Source organism: Lepidothrix coronata, unplaced genomic scaffold (assembly GCF_001604755.1).
Source record: "Lepidothrix coronata isolate B3197 unplaced genomic scaffold, Lepidothrix_coronata-1.0 Scaffold32, whole genome shotgun sequence".
Lineage (NCBI taxonomy): Eukaryota > Metazoa > Chordata > Aves > Passeriformes > Pipridae > Lepidothrix > Lepidothrix coronata.
The window spans coordinates 5,799,932-5,825,987 of record NW_016690212.1 but is presented as its reverse complement, the minus strand read 5'-3'; the positions used below and the strand labels follow the sequence as shown (position 1 = coordinate 5,825,987).

The window sequence follows — 26,056 nt, the reverse complement described above, 5'->3', positions numbered from 1 at the left end:
TACCCTACAATTGAAGCTATAGCACATAAAAATCAGTATATGTAGGTCATTAGCCAAGACACAGCCTGTCCCTCATACGAACTATTCTTAAAAACAAAAAATTCAACAAAACCTCCCTTCAAAACAACAACAAAAAAAAAGCAAAATTAGGAAGAGTTCTCAAGCTTTCATTTTCCATTTATTTTTGAGGAAAAATAAGCATCATCCTGTAATATAATTTCCTTTCTAGTAAACAAATCTGCCACAAATGCTCACACACAGCAAATGAAACACAGAAGCTCCACTTCAGTCCTTGCACCATTCTGTGCTCCTGCTAACCCACACTCACACCTAGAGACCTCAAACCACCAAAGCTTTTACACACAAGAAGCCCTGCACCAGCAATTACCCTTTGCTGATTTCACAATATTGCTGGTAAGTGAACTACAAAAGTGGCAATAATTCTGTCCTCTAGCGAGATGCTTGTAACCAGCAGCCAGGGTCCTTTACAGAACTAGTTAAAACAAAAGTGGGTCCTTCATTCCCAATGCTGAACATCATCGTCCAAGAGCAAACATAAACACATGAAACTATTGCAGGCAGTTGCTTCGTGAAGGGTCGTGTTTCTATGAAAAACAAAGTATGAGAAGTTAAGAGAAAGGCATGAAAGAAACTGCAAGGACATAATCTGAGAACAGCCATGAGACCAGAACACTCAGCTGATGGAAAGGCCTTGTGAATCGCCAGACTCTCTCATGTTGCTCAGGGAAATCATTCAGAGATGATCTCTTGTCCCCATACATTCGAGGAAACAAGACTTCCTTAGAATAAGGATGAGATTACCAATGAAAAAAATAGGAGTTACTGATTTTTTTTTTCTGTAAGGGATTAATATGATCCTGGAAAGAGATAATTCCAGTGGGATCTGCTATCAATGGAGAGGCATTACAACCATTGCATCAAAAAGGTGCAAGTAACAGACAAGTCACAACTTTCACAGAGGGACATATGACATCAAAGTGACCTTCAACCAAGAGTTCAGAAAGAGTTTAAAACCAAATATAAATGATGAACCAAAGCTGACACAAAAGAATTTCTAAATGCTTTTGAGCTTTTTGCCAGAAAAGTTAGGGTGTGCCTGGCAGATAGATGGGATTCTTCTTGAAATGGTAGATGGGGAATTTTCAGGTCAGAAGGTGAATTAATTAACCAATTAGCAGCCTGACCTGACTGCACAGACTAAATTTTTCCCAAAAACAGGACAGTAAGAAAATCTGAACTAACTGGAAATATGTTAAGAAAGAGAAACTCTAACACAGACCTCAACAGATGAGCAATCACATTGAGAAAGAGATTAAAGAATTAACATCCCTCCCCCAAATTATTACATAACAACACAGGTATCTACACAAGTGAACTTGGACTCGCGGAACAGTATCAGAGAAAGGAAGTTTTTGAATACATAGCATGGACTACATATGAAAGGATGGTGGATACTGGCTTGGATATCACTATTGTTACAATAGACAGAAAACAAGCTGAGAGGTGAACTCCTAATTGGCTGTTTATATTGCTGACAAGGCTGGGGAGATAACTTGTCTCCTTGAAATATGGGAAAACAGGATCTGATTGGAAGCGATGGAGATTTGAGAAAGATTTAGACAATTAAGAAAGCACACAAACCCTCTTCAGATTTAAGAATGGCAAAAAACCCACCACCAAACCCTTACAAGACAATAAAATTGTAACATATTAAAAATGAAGTGCCTTGAGATGTAGCACTAGCCATTGTGAGTAGTGCTCTCGTGTCTCCCCAGGCAGAAACACAAAGGCAGCAAGAAAGGGCAGAGTCACTAAACCCTCTCCAGAGGCCAAGGATCTCACGGGAATCTTAGCTGCTAAAATTTCAGAGCATTTGAGACAGCAGTCCATCCATTTGCAAACTGTTACTAAAAATCTGCAGATAATAAAGATAATAAAGGTGGAAACTGCGGTTGGAAAGGTCAAACATGAGATGTAGGCAATGCTAGCATGGAAAAGCTGTAAGGACAAAGGAGGGTCTCTGCCCAGTGGCTTTGCATTAAAGCAAGGAGCAGTAAATAGTTCTTTAAAAGCATTAGAATTCATTCTCCAAACTAGTAATCATAAATAAGAAATTATATCGCACTGCATCACACCACACTGATAGGCTGTAGCAAAAAAAGAAGTATGGGGAATCTACTTTCTGTGCAGTGCAGAGAGCTAAATGAAGATGTTTTAAAGACTTACTACCTTTTATCATGGGTAAGCACCTCAGATGTTACAACAGGTTCAGAATGTTTTCCCAGACTGACCTGAAGAGCAGTAAGCACCTAGTGGAAGTAGATCCAAATGGCAAGGAAAGCACAGCTTTTACAAATACACTAATCCTCACCAATTTACATTGGTGGATGTTGCTTTATGTTTATGTTTATTTATGTTTATTTAGGGGTGAAGCAAGCAACCTTTCTTGGCCAGACTGCTGCATCTAGGGGACATCTTAAGGCAGGAATTGGCAGAAATTAAATCAAGGGAGAATGGGAAGTGACTGATATACATATGTACATAAGACAAATATGGAAATAAATGCCACATACATAACACAGCAAAGACATACATATGCCATTCCAGTGATTTAGACATAATTAAGTCTCTTGCTTACAAAACAAATTCCTTCAAACTTGTCACAGATTTAACCATAAAGGGGAGGAAACCTGCAGGTCCCAACAGGCAGTCTCTGAGTTACCTACGTACAGAACTGCACAAGTTTAAAATACTGATTTGAAACCTGAGTTTCTTTCAGCAAGTGAAAATCTTTTTCAAATTGGCTAGTAATTATAAAATAGCAATACCTAAGTCTGCCAAACATCTGTGCACCATTTTAATGAAAGCAAATCTTTAATAAACGTTGATCTAAAAGGTAAGGTTTTTGGAAAGTTACAAACAAACTCAACAAGGCATTTGAAATGAAAATGTCTTCAAGTTTCAGCCAGAGCACTGTTTAGCTCTGTGCATTCGGTGCTATGGGGGGTCAAGGAAATAATACCAGTAGTGGAATTGTAAAGCATATTAGGAAGGCAGGTGCTGAAGTTCATTGTTATGCTAAAAAACTCCTAACAATCTTCTATAGCAATTGCAGCTGTCTTCTTTTACCAGTGTACAATAATTCTCCATCTGATTAGCAAATGTAACCACCTGCAGTTGACCAGTTTACCAGTTTAACTACTTGCAAGAATGAAATGCCTTTTAAAATCAGGCAAGCTGATGCTAAAATTAAAATGCGCTTTCAAAGTTTCATACTGAAAGAGTATTTCAAATGGTTGTGGAATTATATCCACTTTGGTACAAGGGCTCAGAAAATGTTTTTTCTAAAAGGTGAAAAAGTATCCTAAAAACTGTCTCAATCGATTTTGAAATACCAGGTAGCTCAGACAGTATTCTATGAAAGAAAACTATTACAACTACATTTTTATTACTAGATATATCCATCCTACCACAGGCACCCAGGACATCCAGAGAACACATTTAAACCCATACAACCATTATATGTGGTCAAATTCTCCACCTCTCTCTCCTCTTGCCTCAATGATTGTAATCTTGATTTTTGTATGAAAAAGCTGTTCCTCTTCAATATTCTTCATCTGGGCTTCTAAAACTCTATTTAGCCATTTTTCCAGGACCATTTGACAGCTGAGTAAAAAATTATTATTTTTTGTCATTAACATAAGTCATCATGGTAAAGGATGAGGAGGGTAGATTTTCTATCTGAGCTCTCAAATTTTCATGGCAATTTTTATTGGGGTGACCTAGCTCTTTCACTTAATCTCACCAGACAACCAAATGTTTAGCAATATAGGTAATTTATGTCAGTGTCCTCCTATGAGATACACAAGTAAAACTGTAACACTTTCAGACAGGAATTTTCATTAAGTTTTTTAATGTCTCTTCTTAAGTATTGGCTTCGATATAATTTGTAGATCACAAAAATCTTCCTCTTTCTTTGTCCTACCTTAGTTTTCTGTGTGTCCCACCAGAAGAGACTCACATTTGAAACCTGCTAGTCTATTTACCTACCCTTGTAGCTTCCTTTTATATCTGAACATGAGTTTTTTCTATCCTTTCCTGCTTCATCTCATCTAATAGAAAGCAGTCCAGCAAGGAACATTTTGGTAAGTCTCATTTCCGTACAGAAAACTGAACACAGAACAGAACACATAACAGAATCACAAAAGTGTTTCCCCAACATGTCTCTCACTAACTGTTGATCCCACTAGCTGATTTCAACTAAACACAACAGAAAGGTAAACATCTGAAAACTACTATGTTTCTGTAAACCCTCTGAAAAATCACTACCGTGAGAAAGGTATGTGCTCCCCTTCATTCCCCCCTCTGGTTTCTCCAGGGCCCTAAGCTTTTGAGCATCCATCTGGAAATATCTAAAATCTGAATTTTGCAAAGATTTTGAGCACCCGGATTCCCATTAACTTCATCTGCACTTATGTAGGCTCGAAACCTTTGAATACGTCATCAGCACATGCAATAGGTATTTAGAACCCAAGGCAGTGCATGTTGCCGTACACATCAAGACTGAGAAACTGAGGGCAGTCCCTGCAGGAACAGAGAAGGAAGCTGAACCACAGCTTTAAGCAAGGTTAAAGCAGAAATGGACAACTGCAAGCTTAAGTGCTCAGCACTATGCAAGTGCTAAGCAAAGGAGCTTTCTGTCTCCAGCCCGACCACCTCCATGGCTGAGGTGAGGAGTGCAGGGCTGGTCTCTTTGTCACCTTTGACATTTTATATGTTTTCAATAACCCATTTCTTTTTAACAATTGAAAAATGCTTTTGAAGTTTAATGTGCAATAAACATAATAATGTGTATATTGATTTCAGCAATAGCAGTACATTTAAAGCCAGACTTTATCAATGTGAATTTGCCATTCAGAATGTAATTCTAAAAGTAAGGAGATCTACAGTTATGCCTTAAACATTAAGCTGTCCATGTACCATGGATAAATATATATGCAATCATCTGATAAGGATTCATAGTAAAATATTCTTAAAAAAAAATCTGCAATGTTTATGGTTTAGGTTCTAGGGATTTATATTCCCATGTAAACCTTATTGACTCCGCTTGCTCCAGTCAAATCCACAAGCTTACTTGTGCAAATCATTGTTGCAAAGTCAGGCTGGAAATCTGCTAAGAAACTGAAATTTTGCAAAGAATTAAACCTTGAGGAGGGAATTAGGGAATTTTTTGCTTAAGAATTTTGGGGGTTTCTTTAAAGGAAAGTGAGGAGTAGACACATAACACAGAATCACAGAATCTGCTGAGTTGGAAGGGACCCACAAGGATCATTTAGTCCAACACCTGGCCCTGCACAGGACCATCCCCAAGAGTCACACCATGTGCCCGACAGTATTGTCCAAAGGCTTCTTGAGCTCTGTCAGGCTTGGTGTTGTGACCACTTCCCTGGGGAGCCTGTTCCAGCACCCAAACACCCTCTGAGTGAAGAACCTTTTTCTAATATCTAATCGAAACCTCCCCTGATACAACTTCGGGCCATTCCTTCGGGTCCTGTCACTGGTCACCACAGAGAAGAGATCAGTGCATGCCCTTCTTCTTCCCCTCATGAGGAAGATGTAACTGCAATGAGGTCTCCCCTCAGTCTCCTCTTCTCCAGGTTGAACAGACCAAGTGCCCTCAGCTGCTCCTCATACAGAGCCTTCCCCTCAAGGCCCTTCACCATCTCCATTGCCCTCCTTTGGACACTCTAATAGCTGAACAGTTGCAGTTCAGCTGTTGCAGTGCCCAAAACTGCCACAATATTCAAGGTGAAGCCGCCCCAGTGCTGAGCAGAGCGGGACAATCCCCTCCCTCACCCAGTTGGTGATGCTTTGCCTGATGCCCCCCCGGACAAGGTTGGCCCTCCTGGCTGCCAGGGCACTGCTGACTCATATTCAACTTGCCATCGATCAGGACCCGCAGGTCCATTTCCACAGTGCTGCCTTCCAGCATCTTATTCCCCAGTCTGTACAGACATCTGGGGTTGCCCATCCCAGGTGCAGCAGATATTCTGTGTCCGATCTTCTCAGCACCTCTTCCAATTTCTACTCCCACTGAAACAACATAATTCTCTTTCCTTACTTTCTCTTTCTGAGAAACCCTTCTTGCCTTCCAAGAAGAGGCAGCCTGGGGGAGCCCTGTTCCCCTCAAGCCCAGCTGCACACCAGGATGGCGCATGAGTAGGCAAAACACACAAGCACCACTTGGGACGACGTGAACCTCCAGCATCAACTAGAACAGACACGAAGGTCTCTTGAAGAGCCATTTCCTGACTGCTCACCCTGCTCACTACAACACACCTTCTGAAGACATTTTTTTAAACACTTCTGCAAAATCAGAATTTGAAATGTATCTCGTCTTGGCCCTCACTGAGGATAAGTTGATGTGTCAGTTGGAGGCTGGCATCAACCATTTTTGGATGATTGGTTTCAAATCCTCTAATCAGCTTACCGTCCAAATAATTGAGCTGTGGGTTAGGAAGGCCCTTTGAGGTATGGGTGAAGACATTCTCCATCCATCCCCGGAGCAAAATTAGATCTGTCATTTCCAGCCCCCCACGTTGCCTACACCTTCCTGCAACAGCCAGACAGAAGCTGCTTCAATTGCCCAAGTCTACCCTGATCCCCAGCTCTACATGTGTAGCTAACAGAATTGTAGGGCAGCACCTTTATTTTTCTGAGAAATATTGATTTACTATACATGAAAATTTAAAGCTAGGATTTAGATACATATTTTTCTTCTATTTCATCAGAAATTATAATCCTCGCTAAACTACTCTTACCTTACTCACTCTATGAACCAATAGAACACACATGTGACACTCAGAGAGGAAGCCTAACTCAGAAGTGATATAAATAGGAAGGAAAATATATACATTAGTATGGGAAAGAGTAATGGATGCAGAGTGAGATTTTCTACTTCCACAGGCAGCCTGTAATGGGCTTTAAAACAAGGGCGGCATCCTGTGGGGTGATTTCATCCCATGCTGTCCTTGCTTAAAGGGAACAAATTACTGCTTGCCAGTAGGGATGATACAGCTGCCAGCTCCAGCACTCCATTTCTGGCCATCCCACCTGGTTCAAAGCCCCTTAAGGAGGGTGAAACACCATTTTCCACCAGAAAACAGTCCCTGACGAAGTTTTCCCCTTCCCCCTGAGCTCACACCTCCCCTGTCTATACCATTCAGGACACCTGCCCCTTTTCACAGCCCTCCCTTTTTTCCAACAGCTAAAGGAGAAATGTGTTGGGAGCTCTGTTTTTCTCTTCTCTCACAAACTAGCATGCTCTGGTTTTTATATCTTCCTTTTATTATCTTCCCTTTATTATCTTCCCTTATTTCCTAGTTCTCTGTAATTACATACTGGGACATCAAATGGTGAAGCAGGGACTGCTTTTGAAGGCTTTTATAATTAGCTTTTCTATTGTGTCCTCTAATACCTCCTCTGGCTTTAGACTTACTTTTTTCTGTTCACAACCTCCTGAACATATGGTGGTAAATATGCAGCATGCTGTGAGCTTCACCTGGAGTCTACTTACAATATATCTGCAATGTAAATAACAGACTTCGTGTCAGTCAATTAATCACACACCAGTGCTTGGCAGAGGGCAGGCAGATTGCAGGAAGAGAAATTGGAAAGTCGTGTCTTTATCAGTGCTGGACTTTCAAGTATTAAATATTGTCTAGCTGGCATCTTTCTGTGGCATCACTGCTTTTACCCAAAAATATTCTATTACAATTGCATTAGACTCAATTCAAGGCCAAATTCTCCACTCATCAGGACCACTTTGGTAACATTTCACCTGTTGGAGTAATGATCCCATTTCCACAGAATATGACTCAAATGCAAATTTCATACAGAAATTAAATCAAATCAAATGAAATTAAATTTAAAATGATCCCAGGATGTCACACAAAAATTAAATATTGCCATTCCAGTAAAAGTGTTTCTTTTTGGTAAAACAAATTCAAATTTAATTATGTTACAGATGTGTTTTATTCTTGTTTTTGCAACAATGCATATGAGCAAGACAAAGTATTTTGTTTACCTGATTCACTTTATTTAACTCAAGGGATTCATGAAGGTATCATCAATTATAGTCACAAACACATCATTGTATTCTTAAAAAAAAGGACTCTAATTTGTTTGAGCTCTTCTAATTTGAAGAACTGAAAGGATTTTCTGTATTACATTAAAATCGCTGTCATTCCCATGGAGGATAAATGAAAATATAGAAATAAATCACCTAATATTTAAACACACTTGGGCGGAGCACAGCATAAAAGGTAAGATCTAATGGAAGGTATTGTCCTAATGACAATGAAATCTCATTGAAGAGAAAAAAACCTCTGTTTATGACTGAGATTCTCCTGCATCTTATTGTACCTGGACCCAAACTCGTCTCTATTGGGGCTGGTAGTGGGGAAAGGCTTTGCCCCAAGGCTGGCTTCAGATAAGGGAACAAAAAAGTGCCTTCACACCTTCCACCCATCTCACGCTGCTGCAGTTCAGACCTACATGTCTCCCAAGAGGTTGTGTTATTGTCTTTACCCTGCTTCTTCTGAGAAGTTTTGCCCACATGGCTCACTATGACCTTTTTTTGCAGTTGCCCTTTACAGAAAGCTTCTCTTTAACCAAGAGATGAAGAAAAACTTCAGGGAATAGATCAACCTTTGGCTTAAAAGCCACTGACTTCTGATGGCCACCAGAAGAACTGGTTATATGTCCTGGACAAGTTATCTTCTAAATATGACTAAACCTCACCACTGCTCCTAAGGGCTTTGGTGCAAGGGTGGGAGCAGAGGTAGCCCAGCACCCTGGGTACCCCGTCTATCCCTCATCCATGCCCACCCCAGTGCAGGAGGCCTCTCTCCCCATCACTGCCAAGCTCTGCTCACCTGGGACAGGGCCACACATCCCCCAGGCCATCCTGACCATGAACTGAACTCCCGGAGAGTCAAGCCCTGGTGCCTGGGATCCACAGGAGATGTTGCAGTAGTGTTTTTTATTTTTAGTGAGGAAATAAAAGCTCTTCTCAGTGGGGATCAGTCCCTCATTGCTCCATTCCCCAATGTAAGGTATAGCAGAGTCTTAGCCAGGTGTTTCTGTGCCTCAGGCAAGTGCAGGGCCCTCTCTCCATGAGTTGTCCTAGGGCTAATAAACAGTTGAGCTCACTTGACTGTTTTCACTTTTACTGATGGCATGACCCCGGGTCTTTTCACTCTGCTGGCTACCAATTTCCATCAAGCTTTCGGGTCTCTAGCATCTTTGAGAGCTGCATCCCTATGTTATGTTTCCAACACATTCCAAATGGAGGAGGACAGACAGCATATTGACAGTGCCCTAGGAAAGAGCCTGTTCACATACATTTTCTTCAGGGACAAATATATTTATTTGCAAGCATAAGCGAGTAGAAAAGGCAACCACACCACAGGAATGTGAAGAACATTTATTTAGCATATTGGTCTACAACATCTTGTTATGCCAACGGAAGCAGCACCAAAGCAACTGAAGCAAAAAATACATACAGTGACATTTTAATATTTGGGACATTACTACAGAGCAGCCCATTCAAACTGCAACACCCACTGGATTCAATTAGGAAGCTTTTTTCTCTGAACAGGACTTGACCATGGAGCAGTGGTTGAGTCGGAAACAAAGACAAGCCCCGAGGCAGAAGATCTTATAATACTTCTCAGTTAATTTATAATCACAATGCTTTTACTCTTAAAATATAAAAAATAAGAAGATGTTGTGATTAAGGTGCAGAATATCTAATTTGAGAGATGCATAAAAGAAAATCAAGAAGCGCTATCTATCAGGAAGATAACTGTAAAAGGAACTAGTCTTCCCCCAACCTCACTATAAATCCTTCACTGAGAAGAACGACTACGTTATAAAGAGTAAGAACTTAAAAAAAAAAAGAAAAAGGAGACATGTTAAACACTACCTAACAAGCTTCATGACATGAGCACAAAAGTCTTAAATTGAATGTCATAAATTCAATACCATCAAAAGATTCAGCTACTATGTCCTTAGAGATGGTGCTGTGTAAGTCAAGCACAGTATTAAAAGACACTGAAATCTTTAATATGTGTTAAATATTTTAAATTCATAAATCTGATTCACAGAAATATCACAGAAGCATCATCAATCCTTCTTCCCTTCTGACGTATTTTTTTAATAATTTGCCACAGTTTCTGCAATTTAAAAGATATCCCAAACATTTACAGAAAACAGATGAGACAGAAAACTACCCTTGTGGACACAGTCACATGCAATCATTATGCTTACTCCAATAAACACCTCCAAATATGCCAAGATTAATACCTGCATATATTTAAATTACTCCTTTGAAAGAGATTAGATTTAAGGCATCCCACCTATTCCCAGAGGCAGCATGCAGTGATTATTCCTTAAAGATATTTTCAAGGGGAAAATATCTTGTTCAAAAGTACTGAATGTTGTGATACTGCCATATATAAAACCCTCTTCTTTTAGTTTCACATTTAGGGCACATAAGCCTTTATTTTCTGTTTAAATGTACTAATCTTCTTAACAGTATAATCAAGCCTTTAATATATAATATTATCAGTTTATATTTAGAAGGAATAACCATCACGTTAGTGGTGATGGACATATCTCTCCATTCATCTGACTAAAATACACTGAATAAATCCCTTTCCCTGATTCATTTCTGCAGAGACAGCAAGCAGCTTTATTTTATTTAAAAGCAAATCATTCAGTTGCAAAAATATTTATAGTTAATATGAAAAAATCCTGCTTTAAATTTGAGAAACATTTCTTTCTTCCTCCATTTCTTGCAGGGAAATATTCCAGTTTGTAGCTTTTTAAATAACGCAGGATTTTGCAGGCTACAAATTCAACAAAAGGCATTCCTACAGTGAACAAATCATGAAAACCTGAATTATCTTTGCATCTTTCTAGAGTTTTGTGTTCTTGGAAAGTAAAAATGAGCTTGATCCCTTAGGTACATTTAAGTAAGTTTATATTTAAATGTATCTCCGGACTCTGTTTAAACAGAACTGAGAGATCTCCTAGTAATTCCTATGCCTGCCCAATATACTATCATCTTTGTACCACATAAAAAGTGCCCCCATCAATACAAAACTTGAGCCAGATCTAAGACACAGAAATGTAGCCTTCCTGGGAGATATTAAAGGGAGATTTCCAAGACACGAGACAGTAGAGTTATCTTTTGGCATATGATAGGCGTTGCACTAGGCCTGCCATGACATGTACAGTAAACATAATAAATAGCTGCTCTACATCCAGAACCCTGAAATACATATTAAGACCTCTGCCACCTCACTCACATATATTTCCTTGCGGTACCTCTTCTGATTCTGAAGAGCACATTTTAGCCACCCAACATGTAACTATTCATCCTAGAAGCAATCTGATTGCCTGCAACAGAAAAGCTCAAGAAACAGCAAAACAGCCAGGTATGTAACAAGGGATATCATGGAACATGCTTTAAGTGTATAACTAAAAGAAAATTTATTATTATACTTTAATTATACCTAAACATTTCCAAATTGATCAAAAAGAATAGAGGAAATGTAATGTGTTACTATCATTCATTTCTGATTTGCCTCAATGTTAAATACCTATATAAGGTACCCACAAGTAAAACCCAAAATTAAAAAGGCCATCAAATTGTGGCCTAGCTAATTACAAAGACGTCAATCTCTCTATATCCCAATTGATGTAAAAAAGCACAAAGAAGATGATTCCCCTATAATTCAAACGCATTGCAACCACTCTGCATGCTAAACATAATAAACATATGTTAAATTCAGCAGAAGAGATGAGAACTGAACCGGCATACAGTTCGAACATTATCTAGATTGTTTGACCTGGACATGTTTTCCCTACCAATACATCAGCCCAACAGTTTGGGGGGAAGTCACTAGATGGAAGTTGTCAATGCAGCAACATTGTCAGAGCCATGAGCCCCAGCACTTTGGAAAAGGAGAGAAGAGGGGGAAAAATCTAGTAAGCTGAAAATCTGACTGCTACTTCACACGTGGTCATCTCTTCTGCCTCACCTTTCTGCACCTGGACACCACGGTCAGCCTTGCCCTGACACAGCACTGCCCCAAGAGGGATGGAAACTGCCATCCGGATGTTCTGCTTGAGGAGTAAATTAGGAAAAATTTCAAGAAGAGGGTTAAAGCTTTTCCTGCTGCCCAAAGCTCTTGTCTCATCACTGGTATTACACAATGCATCAAAGAGCTGTGGGCTTTGCTGGCACTGTTCCTCTTTCATGGTGATAACAGTCCTCCTCCTCCCTGGAGCGCTAAAAGCTGGAACACTTCAAGGTGTAAGACAGAACATGCAATTTTTGTTTATCAACGATTTGACCATTCTGAAGATTTGAGGTGCTACGCTTACTAGCACCTGTATGAGTTCTGCACATCATGAAAAATCTCCATGCTCTAGAGAAAATACATCAATTAGAACAAAAAGGTTCCCTGTTTCTCACTATTTGCAAGTGGAGAATACCTTGGTATCTGCAACAAGAGAATACTTGGTAACTGCAACGAGTGCCGGCTTTGTAAATCTGGAATGAAAGGCTCTCACTAGTCGCTCACTAGTGTTTCTTAGGGGTTAGTGATGTGCAGTCAGGAGAAATATTGTACTGCAATTAATTTTACAATGTGTTTTCTCAAATGGAAAATGTTGCAAATAGGAGGAGGATTTGCTCTCTACTGTAATCTCACTAATTGGGAAAAAGGCACTTGGGGGGAGTTGGACACAGTTGCACCACTACCACTGCTCAGAGACAGCTGAGAGTTTATAAAATTGATTTGTATTAAGAAAACAGCCAGATGCCATTGCATTGGCACTCTGTTGGTGATGAGTGACATAAAGGCTCCCTAACATCTGCTACCACTTGATAAAACAAAACTTAGATCTCTTTGAGTGAAAAGGTCCACAGAGTAATCCGGGCTGCCTGAGGCTGGGAGGGAACGGTGCTGCCAGCTCCAGCCAAACCCACACCTTTTCATCTCCTCTGGTTGAGGCAAATTCTGCAAACATCACAGCTCTGCTGGAACTCCTTTATACTCCATAACTGCACTAACTACAGGTTGAGGGAAAAACAGGGCAATAAAGAACACAGGGATCGCTTTCCTGAACAAAATAAACCTGCATCTCTCAAATCCAATTTGTACGTCCGCTCTGGCAGTTCATTTCTATTTGAGGTGGACAGCCCCGTAAATATTGTTCCATGAAAAAAAAAAAAGAGATCATTTTAGAGACATGAAGGACTATTTGCCTAGTTCAACGAATGACAATTCTATAGATGCATTGCAACAGGTTTTCAAGTTCAGAAGCAGAAATATCCTTTAACTGTAAGACATCCAGAAGGAGGCAAGTGATAGATCTCCTCTAAGCCTTTTTACTGAACATTTCAATAGGGAAAAGATTTCTGCTGAAAAGGAAAACTGAACAATGTAAAGCAAAATGTGGTCAACTTATACATTAGTAGCCACATAGCAACCACAGGTATCACTATAGAAAGCATGAGTCTGTTACCTTGGAAATGTCATTATTGCTACCAACTGTGCCTTGGTGCCTTAAAGAGAGAATTATTATTCTGTAATTTATTTTGGGAACAAACATGAGTAGAGTGGTCTGAATCAGATCTGTTCAGTGGCCGGAAATTAAATGGTCAACTTGTCAGAAGTAGAACTGTTCAATTTTTGGTTCAGTGACCAAAATGAAAAGAGAAAGAAAGAAAAAGAGATCAGCTTGGGTTAACATAAAAAGGAGAAGTACTGAGGGATCTGGCACAAAAAATAAATTAAAATATCAGTTAGGTCAATATGAAAATCTTCAATGAACCCAAAACAATTAGATAAAGAATTTTGTTCAAGCAGAAAAGTCTCATTCCATTTTCTGATTATGCAGGTAACTTCTTTTCTTTTTCTTTTTCACAGTCAGTTTCACAATTAAGATACATTTACAAAACAAAAATAATGTTTTGAAAATATCAGGAATATATTTCAAATGTTTCACTTCTCCCCATTTTCCATTAAAACTTTTACCACATTCTACTGAAATAAATTATCAGGTTTTATCCTTTACAAAACCAGATTGTATATGAATTCACTACAGACATGGCAATTCTAACTAAATTAATTCATAGAATCACAGAATGGTTTGGTTTGGAAGGGATTTAAATATCATCTTGTTCCAATGCTCCTGCCATGGGCAGGGACATCTTCCACTAGACCAAGTTGCTCAAAGCCCCATCCAATCTCGCCTTGAACACTCCGAGTTATGACGAGTCCAGAACTTCTCTGGGCAACCTGTTCTAGTGCCTCACTACTCTCACAGCAAAAACTTTCTTCCTAATACTTAATCTAGACCTGCCCTCTTTCAGTTTAAAGCCATTACCCCTTGTCCTATCACTACATGCTCTTGTAAGAAGTCCCTTTCCAGCTCTCTTGTTGGCCCTTTTCAGGTACCAGAAAGAGGTACCTGAGGTCTCTCCAGAACCTTCTCTTCTCTAGGCTGAGCAACCCCAATTCTCTCAGTTCGTCTTCATCAGAGAGATGCTCAGACCTCTGATCATCTTCACAGATCTCTGATCATCTTCACGGTCCTCTGGACTTGCCCCAACAGGTTGATGTCCTTCTCATGTTGGGGGCCCCCGAGCTGAACACAGTACTCCAGGTGGGGTATCACAGAGTGGAGCAGAAGGTCAGAATCATCTCCCTTGACCTTCTGGCCACACTGCTTTTGATGCAGCCCAGGACATGTTTGGCTTTCTGGGCTGCAAGTGCCCATTGCCAGGTCATGTCCAGCCTCTCATCCAACAGCATCCTCAAGTCCTTCTCCTCAGGACTGCTTGTGATCTATTCTCTACCCAGCCTGTATTTGTGCTTGGGACTGCTCATACAAGAACTTTATCAACTTCAAAAACTATTCAACAGGGTATCAGTCATCAGCAAATCAACTAAAATAATTGGAAAGCATAAAAATATTTGCCTGGGGTTTTGGATCTTTGTACTAACGGGAATGAGGTTCTGAAGGCTACAGTCATTTTGGGCCAGAGTCAGAAGAACCACTGTACAGAAATGTCAAACACTGGAATTTAGCCAGAGACCCTTTTTTTCAAACATACATAGCAATTCATAGTACTGATTCTTTAATTTTGATACCTGGCATCCCCCCAGACTTCTGCACTGCAAGGCTGGACAGCACTTTGTTAAACCAGGATCTTTGCCTTGGCGAGTTGTGCTGTTTTGTTTCTCTCTGCAGTTTGCAGTTCTTGGTATCAATGTTTTCATCCAATGCCCAGATAAATGTGTCTAATTCTGGAAGGAGGGTTGTTTTTTTTCTAGCAGTGCATTTCCCCTGTGAGATAGGAACACTGGAAGGTTATTGTGGGTTGGAAACCACAGCTTGTTTAGCCAGAAAGATAAATATTATCTATATTTCTTGTTCTTTCCTATCTATTGTATTGTCCTGGACAGCAGTGGGAAAAGTGGAAGGCAAATGGCAGAGACCTTGCCAAGCCCCATGACATGATGAATGACTTCTCACATCCCAGGGCTTGACATGAAGAGAGGCCACAGAGGGTCATGCTGCTGTTTTCAGATGTTAAAAAGGCTGATCACCTACCCATTGCTTTCATTTCCAGCAGAAAGAGTTCCCCCATGCAGGACCCGCCCAGCTCTTCCATGAAGTATTCGTCTGCAATAGCACGGTCACCTACCCAGGAAAGCTGATTTTCGGTATCCTTGCTAACTCATTTATGGATATTCTACCAGACATGTTGAATGTTATGACCACAAAGTACCTCTCAGCCATAGAGAGAAAAATATTCCTGGATTTCTTCAAGTCTTCTGAGCAGCAAGTGTTGTGTGCTCTCTCTTTTTCCCTTTCCTTCCCTCCTCTCCATATCATATGCACATGGACAGACAATTGTGGACAACCGATATGCAAATCCCTTCAAACCAAGCTGGAGCAGGAACCACCTGCGGATGGGATGCAGCAGGATGAAGAGGGGAAAACAGCATTTGCTCTTGGATTCATGCCTGTGCATGAAAGGGAGCTTGCTTGATGGATTTCGCTGTACAAACCGAGGGTTTTTTTTTTTTTTGCCAACTTCTGATCATCTAACTGCACTCTTGAAAATTACATTGGGGAGATGGAAAGAGGGAATTCGTGAGGTCCCTGATTCTGTGTGCTTTTCACCAGCTGGACTGCTCAGTGTACAGCCATAATGCAGCCAGGCTCTGGAAGGGGACATAGGATAGGCTGCCAGCATCCAGCCACCCATATCAGCAAGCAATGATGAGGTGGACAGTAGGAGACACCGGCACAGCTGGAGCTGGAGCTGGCAGGCAGACCCTTTTCCTGTCTCAGATCTGTCAGGTCATACCTGTTTATTTAGAAAACTATCCTTCAAGCAGACATGGGGAGGAATAAATTACTCTGTATAATCTGAGGCAATCAAAATTTTGCTAAGCGTCATGCTTTTGGCATTTTGTATCAGTCTGGTTTATAATTCAGTTCCCTCAGTCCAGTGTGTACAGTCCTGTCTCCTGTGGGAAACAAGCAGTCACAAACATGAGTATGTGTGAGTAGAAGCCATTCTGGGAAACACATGCAGACCTTCACCCTTTTGATAATTAATCTGCTCACCCTGCTGAAGAAAACCAAGGGGACTGCCAATTCCCCCCCCACTGTACCTTGCAAAACCAAAGAGAGAAACCAGTGACCACCCTGCATGGCTGCATGACCCAAGGCTTCTGCTTCAAGAGAGATACAGCAACAGCTTTACACATGGTTTCACAAATATTTCCAACACCCAGTGAGCCCCTACACCCAGAAGGCTGGGCTTATTAATAATACTTCTCATCTAGCAAAACTAAATCAAGTTTTACTGCAGGCATAATAAAATAAAATACTCCGCACTGTCCCCTGGAGCTGCTCCCTCCTCTGAGTAGGCAGAGAGGAAGAGGGGAGGAGAGGATGGGGGTGGAGGCATGCAAGGCCACCACCCATCTGATGTGTTTTCCTGCTGGCACCCAGCCCTTCAGCAAGGAGGTGGGAAGAGGCTGTCCTGCAGCACACCACCTGCTGGGGAGCAGGTCTGTGGGGAGCGCTGGTCCCACTGCAGGGCTGGGTACACCCCATGGTGTTTGTCACCCCAGGACACAGGAAACTAGGGCAGAACTTGGGCATGCACTGTAACACATGCACAGTTCAGAAAGAAACCTGCAGGACACAAAATTTTAGGAAGGTCGGTGTAGAATTCTGAAAGAAGGCAGGGGTGCGGAATGTAAGACTAAGGGTAGCGGAGATGAATTTGTTGCCTGCTGTCACTCAGTGCTCTTGCAGGTTGAACTTCAACAGACACAGTCTGGAAAAGTGCCATTGATTTCACCCCCCAACGAGATGCTTGTGAAACTCTCACAACCAATATTAATATCAAAGCACTAGAGAGGAGCAGGGAACAGTCACTTCTGTTTTGTTCCCAGAATGAAAAAATATGGCAAGAGGGACCTTACAAAGGCTGTGACAAACAGCCTCCACTTTGTGATAAAAGCCTTTGGGAAAGTGTCTGTACTCCTTGCCTGCTCCTCAGCAACTTTCACAGGCCACTCGTGTCCAGTCCCCCAGGACTCTTGCTTTTTCAACTGAGATGTTCATATAAAAGGCATTGCCTACAACAAGTCATGAGGAAACTCTGCAAGGTAGTAGTCAGGGATGTCCTGATTCCCTGGGAAGATCAGGATCCTGCTGGGGTGGACGGAGAGGAGCCTTGTGGATGGAGATCTCTACCAGCATGCAAAACCCACATTCACCAAACAGTATCCCCAAACAGAAAGTCATGCTGACAGCAGCAGGACAAGGGTAAACAGCCAACAACTACACCACAGGGAGTCTGGAGTGACGCAGGTGATGCTGAGGCTGGTGAGATGAAGAACAAGCCCACAGGTGCCTCTGCCTGAAGCTAAACTGAACCCAGCTGCCCCGAAACACTGTGGTGCCACTGAGGCATCAGCTGCTCCAGATGGTTGCAGCAGACAATGGCAAGGAGCCTGTGGCTCCGTGCCCGGCCACGGGGTGCCATCTCCAGCCCCAGCCAGGACCTCTCCAGCTGCAGAAGGACAGAGTAATGCCTGGTCCTGGACTGTGGAATAAACAGGTACAAATCACAATGTCCCCTACAAACCCCAGTTCTCCTTCTCCAAGCAGGATGTACACCTCTCAGAAACAGCCCTATTTAAGGCAAACGCTTAGTGAGATATATTAAAAGTCTTCAAAAAAGCCCACTTCCATGACCCTGCTCTTCCCTTTAGGAAAAGAGTCAAAAATGTGTCACCTGTGGGAGGCATCTGAGCACTGAGGAGACCTGGTGAAGGTCCCATGGGCATGGACCAGGGGGATCTCTATCTCCATGATGCCATTGTCCATGGAGAGTCCATGGGCTCTGGATGTGAGCTGTACAAATTGTGTGGCACGCTATGGCTTTCCTTTTCCAGGACTGACCTGAGGGAAGGAGGGATGGAGGAAGGTCACCTGCCCAACAAGAAGGCATCATCTGACAAACTGGGAAGGTCTTTCCCTGAGTAACCTGCCAGTGGGCCTTGACAGGTGTTAGAAGCTGCACTGTCAGAGTTTGTCCTATGTTTATCCCATAGGTAAATCCTAGTTGGGAGGAAAAAAAACGTAGGAGTTACACAAATATTCCAGATACATATTTGCACTCTGTGCACCTTTCATGCCCAATGAAAAGGCAGGAAATGTTAACACAAAGAGAGGAAGCATGTTAAAAAGACTGAACCTTTCATCGGAGACCATTGAAATTCTCATAGCAAGGGCCGGTATGAAAGGTTGCTTATTCTCAGAGGTAAGACAGTGCCATTTCCTTCCCTCTCCATGCAGCAAACACTCATGACAAATCCAAACCACAGTTGTAGGGCATGAGATGCACAAAGCAAATAAAGGTTGCATCTGAATCTATCTCAGCTGCATCACCATGGCTATTACAGGATTGAAAATCATACTTCAACCAGTCAATATGCAAATACTGTAGTATTGTACCATCATAAAAAATGCTACAGTATTTCAAAAACAGTGGCCTCCAAAAATCGAAATCAAAGCAACAGTAAGGAAAATGAGAAATGCCACAGGTCTGACAATCTCACTCTGTTCTACCTAATGAACCAACATGGGTTTGGTGGAATAATCAATACAGGAAGCAATGGAGAAACATCCTACATGCAACCATGCAACAGTAACCTACTTATAAATCATTTAGTGGTCACCTTAGGTCTTGAACTACAAGATTTATCTCTTGTTTTTACTACTAATTATTTATAAGAAAAGCAGTTTGTATGAACAAACTTTAGCAATGAATTCCACAGATAAATTATGCATATTAAAAATATTTTTAAATGCAGAAATCAGAAAATATGTGCAATATTTCCACTGAAACAGTATTTTTACACCCTTTAACTTTTTATAGGTTTCTTTTCTTCCTTGACTTGAACACTAAGTGTCATGTTATAAGAAGGTCTGTGCACACATGCCAGCTCCCACAGCAAGCCCCGGGCCTCGGATGGTGAACTCATTGAGGGAGAGATCATTTTTTCATCTACACAGACCACAGTCTGCCCTACACAGACCCACAATACCAACAATACCGTGTCTGTCCCACAGTGAGATGTCACCTTACAAATGTGGGTCACGCCAGCATGCCATGCTGGCTTTGATTTCTGTTATTTGGGGCAATCAAGTCTCCTTTGCAGGGGGGAGCAGCCCCCTGATGAGGGGAGAAAGGATTTAACCGGAGATTACATCTCTTCTGCAAATTTGCAAGAAAGGCTCATTTAGGCCTTTCTGGACCTTCTACCTCCTTTCATCAATCCCTTGCCTGATGACATCTTTGTCTGGGCCATCTGCTGACCGCTTATGTGGCCCATGAATTACAGTGATGGCAGCTGAAATCACTGAAATTTAACATTTTCCCTGGCAAAACACAGTTTGTAAGAGGCTGTCAGCTGTGACCTTGCCTACCTTTTTCTTTTAAGGTTGGAACCCTTCCTCAGTTTCTGGTCAAAGGATCTTAAAAGCATAACTTTTTAAAATTTGCAAAGACATACCACATGAACTCTGGGTCCACACAAGAGCTTCAGAAATACAGACAATGCATTGGTCAACATCAAGATCTAGAAACACACATTCACTCAATAACATGCTAAGTAAGGCTCAGATCTGAGAAATTCAAACAGGCCACAGTACTCATAAATCAGCCTTCCTTTTTCAAAGCTCACTTTATGCAAGAAAATCCTAAATAAAGCAGAGCAGAGTCAGGGTGCACTCTGGGGGCTTTGGTGGATGAGGGCACTTTTAGTAAATGCTGACCCAAGATGAAATTTTTATGAGCTATGAAACCCTTATGCGGCTACAAGATACTGCTCAGGACCTCAGAGGAAAGGAGAGACTTGAAGAACAGGAGTCCCCCCCATTCTTACTAATTCCCTCACCATTGCTACCTATTGCCAGCCTCACATTTTTATTATGTGTCCCTTAAGAGTTCTAAAATAATCCCTGGAGCTAACTGGATTCCCATGAGCAAAATTTTTTTCACACTTCTTTAATTTAAAACAAAAAATGATTGAAGGCTTCATTCTCCCAAAGATCAGAGAAGGGTGTAAGTGGATGAGATGAAAGGTTTTGAGGAATACCCTGCGAAAGACTCAAGAAGCTGACCTGGTTCTCAGGCTGATACTGGAAAACATGGACCAAAATCTGATCTTCTATTACGACCACACTATCTCTAATGTCTTCTTCCTGTGCATTACTTATTTCTTCTGACTCACTAAAAGCTTCCTATACTTCAGCATAACTGATAAAGTATCAATAACTGAGTTTCTGCCACTCAGTTATAACCCTGTTTATACCTCAAGCAGCATCACTACTTACATTCCAGCTATTCTTTCTTCCTTTCCCTCACTTCAAACTCAAACATGTTTTTATTTCCTAATAATCTGAATAATAAGAATTTACAATGAAAATACCCACCAGAAATGTAAGTAACCCTAATGAAAATAGATACTAAGTCACAATCTGTATTTCTTAAATACAGCAGTTAAGAATGAAGGTGGAATTGGACAGACTTTAAACAACTTTTTATCAGTGCTGAAAGAGTGCATAACTACCACTTAAAATAGTTGAAAACTGTTTTTTTACAACCTATCATGGCAATGGTTCCAGACAATATACAGTATATCTAAGAATAGTAGCAGTCATTGATGGAAACTGATAACATTTGGGGACTGAAGGTTAATCCGTTCTGGAAAAAAAAAGGAACAATGGAGAGTGAAATAGAAACTCAAGTCTCATTAAATAAAACTATTTTAAGGACAGAATGATGAGTTTTAACATCAATCATGGGAAAACAGTTCAAAGTTGTTCCTAAAATATCTAAATTTGAAACCTTGGGAAAAAGGAACTCTTTGCAGTGACAGCAAAAAAAATCTTAAGGGATAAGACAAAATACAGTGTAAAGATAATCCGTTTGTATTTTTTAAACACTACAAATCAGACTGTTCATTTTGAGCTTTCTGTGATTAAGGTCAGTAAAGACTCAATGTTCAGTCAAGTTTATCCTTATTTCTTTATGCAGCTCCAATGTACTTATCTGCCCATAAAGCATGGTACATGCTCTCAGCACTGAAGGCGCATTGACATGAATAATCAAAAATTGACCACAGATTGCAAATAAACCCAAATGAAGTTGTATAAAAATTTTCAATTTATACTGTTGTTGGCTTGATATTTTTTTTTTGAAGAAATTGTATTCTACTCTGTATATTACAGGGGAAATCCCAGGAGAAAAAACCAAAACAGGATCCTTGCTGTCTACCAGCAAAGCCACGATCAAGCCAAGCGGGCCGTGATGCAGCTCTCTGAACACGCAACCACTGCTCAGGTGGAAGAAAACTGAGCAGGTGCCCACATCAAACCAGTGCACACTTCGTCAGTTTGCATTTGAGCAGGTGCATAAGTGCTTTGCTCAAGGACTTAGTTACATTTAAAATAAGCTAATTCGAGGAATAAAAGTCTACCAAAGGTAATAAAATTGTTTATTGATGTATCAAGTCAGTCCTCTATATAAAAGAGCATATTTATAGGCAGCATAGGTCTGGTCCTATTCAATCAGTGATTAAATATTTACTGATTTCAGGAATAGGGCCAAGTCTGGACTATTTTTAAGGATTAGGGGAGAAGTGCTAAATCCCAAAGTATCTAATTTAACTATGTAAAGTAGGGAATATTATTGCCTTTGTTTTACTTATGAAATTCAAAGGCACGGGAAAATAAAGTGCCAGACTCAGGGTGTCAGAGAAGCCACTTGCAGAAGCTCTTGTGCTTGCCAAGTTCCCAGGAGAGTGTCTTCTGCAACACATGCTGTTCCTCTCCCGTCATGCTGGGGCAGTGCCACGGACAGTTGGGCAAAGGTCTGAGAGGCCCTGTTACAGCCCCACTGAATGCACAGTGGTTTGACAACCCCTCCAAGAGCCCAAGGAAATGTCTAAACAAATTAGCAGAAAGTCATTGGCCGATTTTTTTTTTAATCAGAATTTTTTCTCATCCAGCGCTTGACATGTGGTTTCATCCATTTCACTCCTCTTTGAACCTGATGCTCTTGGATGCTACTGTCACCTGTCCCTGTTGAATGAAGGGGCAGTAAGTGTAAAAAAGGGCCTCACTGGAACTTGCAAAGATTTGGACCAGTGTATTTTAATATGATCTCTGAGCAGTTGAATTTGCATTGTACATATGTAAATCTCCCTTTGTCCTGTGCTTCTGTGCAGCATCTCAAAACTCCTGCTCTTTGTCCCCAGAAGACCACCTTTAAAGTTTGATTTCTAAATGAAAAATGCTCAACCAATGCAGACTGGCATTTTCCAGCATTTTTTAACTGCACTATATAAAATTCCATGTTGCTTCAAATTATTTCTTCAGATTGTATACTCCGAGGGTTTTTTCCTCGTGCTATATTTAACACTGATAATTGTTACATTTAAAAATATTCAAATGAGATATTTCAAAATATCTAACTGATTAAGTGTGCTTAGCTCACAGATATGTCTGTTGCACTGTGCATAGCAAATAGGCAGTGCTTCTTGCCTTGAAATCATTTGGTATGGGTAGATGTTTAATCAATGCACAAATCTGAAAAGAAATTTGTTTGGTATCAGTTAGGAGGCTGGCTAGCACCAAGGTGCACCTACACCTTGCACTGTGTAAACAAATTAGTTTCCAGGTTCGTCTTGTGGACTTTCTTCTGTGTTCATCCTTTGAACGCGTGCAATTTCTTTACACTTTCTTAACACGGTGGCTTTAAAAGATACCCTGAAACGCTTGGGTTGCACCCCCGGGCAGATGTTGGCCTCTGGATGGTGCTTGGGGCAGCAGTGCCCGCTTCAGACGGAAAGGTGTAACCGCGGTGCCAGTTTCGGAGGGGCAGCGGGGTTAAGGGTGTCCCCGGGGAGATGCCGCAGCAGCAGCGCACGGAGCGCGCTGGGCGAGGCGCGCAGGGCCGGGGAGAGGCGCGGGGCAGCAGCGGCTCCGCAGAATCTGAGAGCGGACAGGGAAAAATTCCGCCAGGCACAGAGGTAAATTCAAAGACGCCGCGTTTTGCTCTCTCAGATGCAAAAACAGCGGCGGAAAATCCACCCCTGGCCACCTGAAAGGTCTGGCGCGCAGCTGGGGCGCCGCTCCGCAAGCTGGTACTTCAAGAGTCAAAAACCCTTTTAAAAGAGCGAGAGGCAGAAGAGCATCCCCGGAGAAACAACCTCTGTCCCTGCTCCTCATCCTGCAGGACAGACGGACAGCCCTGCCCGTCGTCCTGCCAGCAATGGTCCCGCCACAAACCTCTCTCCCTAGGCCAGCAACGGGAGTTTAAACATCGGCTGCAGGCTGGAAACCACGGCAGCAGCGATGACAGGGAATGATTCGGTTATTTACGTGGCTGAACCATAATTTCAAAAATCCAGCATTTAAAATACGGAAATCCCAGCTTCTTTTTTCCCTCAGCGCATTTGTGGTTTAGCAGGTTGAATGCAATTTACTTAACTGGAGTGTGTATTACAGGCTGTAATATCTGGGAGCCTGTGGAAAAAATTTTTCTGGTGAGGTCATGTAATGGGTTGTTAAAAGGACAACAATATTTTAAAAGCAAAAGTTTCTTATGAATTTGATAAAACTATATTGTTAAAGCTTATACATAGGCAAAAACTTCAGGACCCCTTAGACTGTGTGAAAATGAATATTTGATATGTTTGGGGTTTATGTCTTTACAGTAAAAATTTCAATTAGAATCTTCACATAACTCAGTTATTCAATGATTTGCCTGAAACTTAAATTCTGAACTGGAATATATCGAAGTCAAAAGTTTAACTTTATCTTTAGCCAAGGACCATCACACAGTATCTGTTTCTGAACAAAGCATTTTAAATAAACATTTATTGACATTTTCTCTGACTTTCAATTGCCTATTGCAGAATTAGCTGTTATTATTCTGTAGCATTGCAAACCCCAAGCAGACACAAAGAGAGAAGGATTAGACCTTTAAACGGTCTCTCACCATTATGAATTAAAAAATGTTTCCCACATGGAAGTTTTCTACACAGAGCAATGGTGATGAGGCTGTGGAACAGCACAGTTGCTGGTTTCCAGGGGCACTCTGCAGCCGAAAGCAGGTTCCCACAACAGTGTACCTGCCCTGGGCTGTGTCCGTCACCCAGTACATCCCCAAAGTAGAGACTCTACTTTGTGAACAACTTTGCCTACTCTCGTTCATTCTCCTCCGCCTGGGCGCTTACAGAAAGGACGTTAATTTATTAATTCTGGACACGACCTTCCATCTCCAAAGCCACCTGCGAGTGCCTGACCCCCAGCCCTCGCCCGTGGCTCCTTCAAGGGGAGCAACAGGCTGGCTGGCTGCCCCGGCCGCGCCGGGCCGGTCCCCGCAGTGACACATCGCGGTGACCTGATGGCACCGCCAGCTGCGGCACCTCAGAACCCCCGAGGAGAGGGTGATGCGCTCAGCGCAAGCCGGCTCCGAAAGGCGCTGGAGTGAGAAAGGCACAGATTGACGGCAACTTGGTAGGCTCTGGGTCAGGCTCGGGGCCAGTTGAGGAGAGGGGACTCGCAATTTCCTCTGGCTCCGGGCTGCGCCTGGCTGGAGCCACGCCGAGGCGGCGCTGGGACAGGGGCGCGGGCGGCGGTCCCCGCGCCCGGGGCTGGTGGAGACGGTCCCGCACGGCAGGGGTGCCCCTTCGAGCCTCCCGCCGGGGCTGACCTGGGGCACGGCACACCATCCCGGGGTTCCCCGTCCAGAGCGCCCGCTTTCCCCCCACCACTCTCCTTCCCGCCGGACACTCCGGGGCCGCCCAGGAGCCGAGCAGCGCCGAGCACGGCGGGCGCCACCACCTACCCTGATACTCCTGGCCGGGCACGTAGGCGGCGGGGTTGCCCGCGATGTGGAGGGCGATGAGCACCTCGCCCTGCTCGCCGTCGCCCTCCAGTTCGCCGTGGTGGGTGCAGAGGAAGAAGAAGGGCGAGAAGCGGGCACGGGGGGCAGCCGCCCGGCCCGCCGCCAGCAGGGCACCCAGGGCGGCCAGCAGGCAGGGCCAGCCCCCGGGGACGCCCCGCCGCCGCTCCATGCTGCTGCCGCCGGCGCCGCTGGGGCATCCAGGGCACGGCGGGGCCGGCGCTTCGCTCCGCTCCGCGCCGCGCGGGACGGGGCGGGACGGACGGGACGGGGCGGGCGCTGCCCCCCGCCGCGGCCCGCGGGACTTCGAGGGGAGGCGGGCGCGGGGCTCGGAGCGGATCGGGCAGGGGCGGCCCCTCCGCGCCCGACGAAGGCTTGCGCCGTCCCCGCCTGCCGCTGCCGGGGTGTGGGGCACGGAGCTGGGAGTGCGAGGGCTGGGAA

The 26,056-nt window shown here is 42.7% G+C and overlaps 1 protein-coding gene across 2 annotated transcripts in view; it reads right to left on the bottom strand.

Moving 5' to 3' along the window:
• RELN (reelin) overlaps positions 1 to 25,789 on the bottom strand; it is a 280,189-nt gene extending 254,400 nt beyond the window's left edge. Inside the window, exon 1 of one of the 2 annotated variants that reach the window (XM_017811391.1) lies at positions 25,559 to 25,789. In XM_017811391.1, coding sequence (XP_017666880.1) covers positions 25,559 to 25,787 — 229 coding nt within the window. In that variant the 5' untranslated portion in view covers positions 25,788 to 25,789. The remainder of the gene's footprint in view (positions 1 to 25,558) is intronic. The other variant, XM_017811392.1, reaches the window with a different exon arrangement.
• Positions 25,790 to 26,056: the final 267 nt, after the last annotated feature.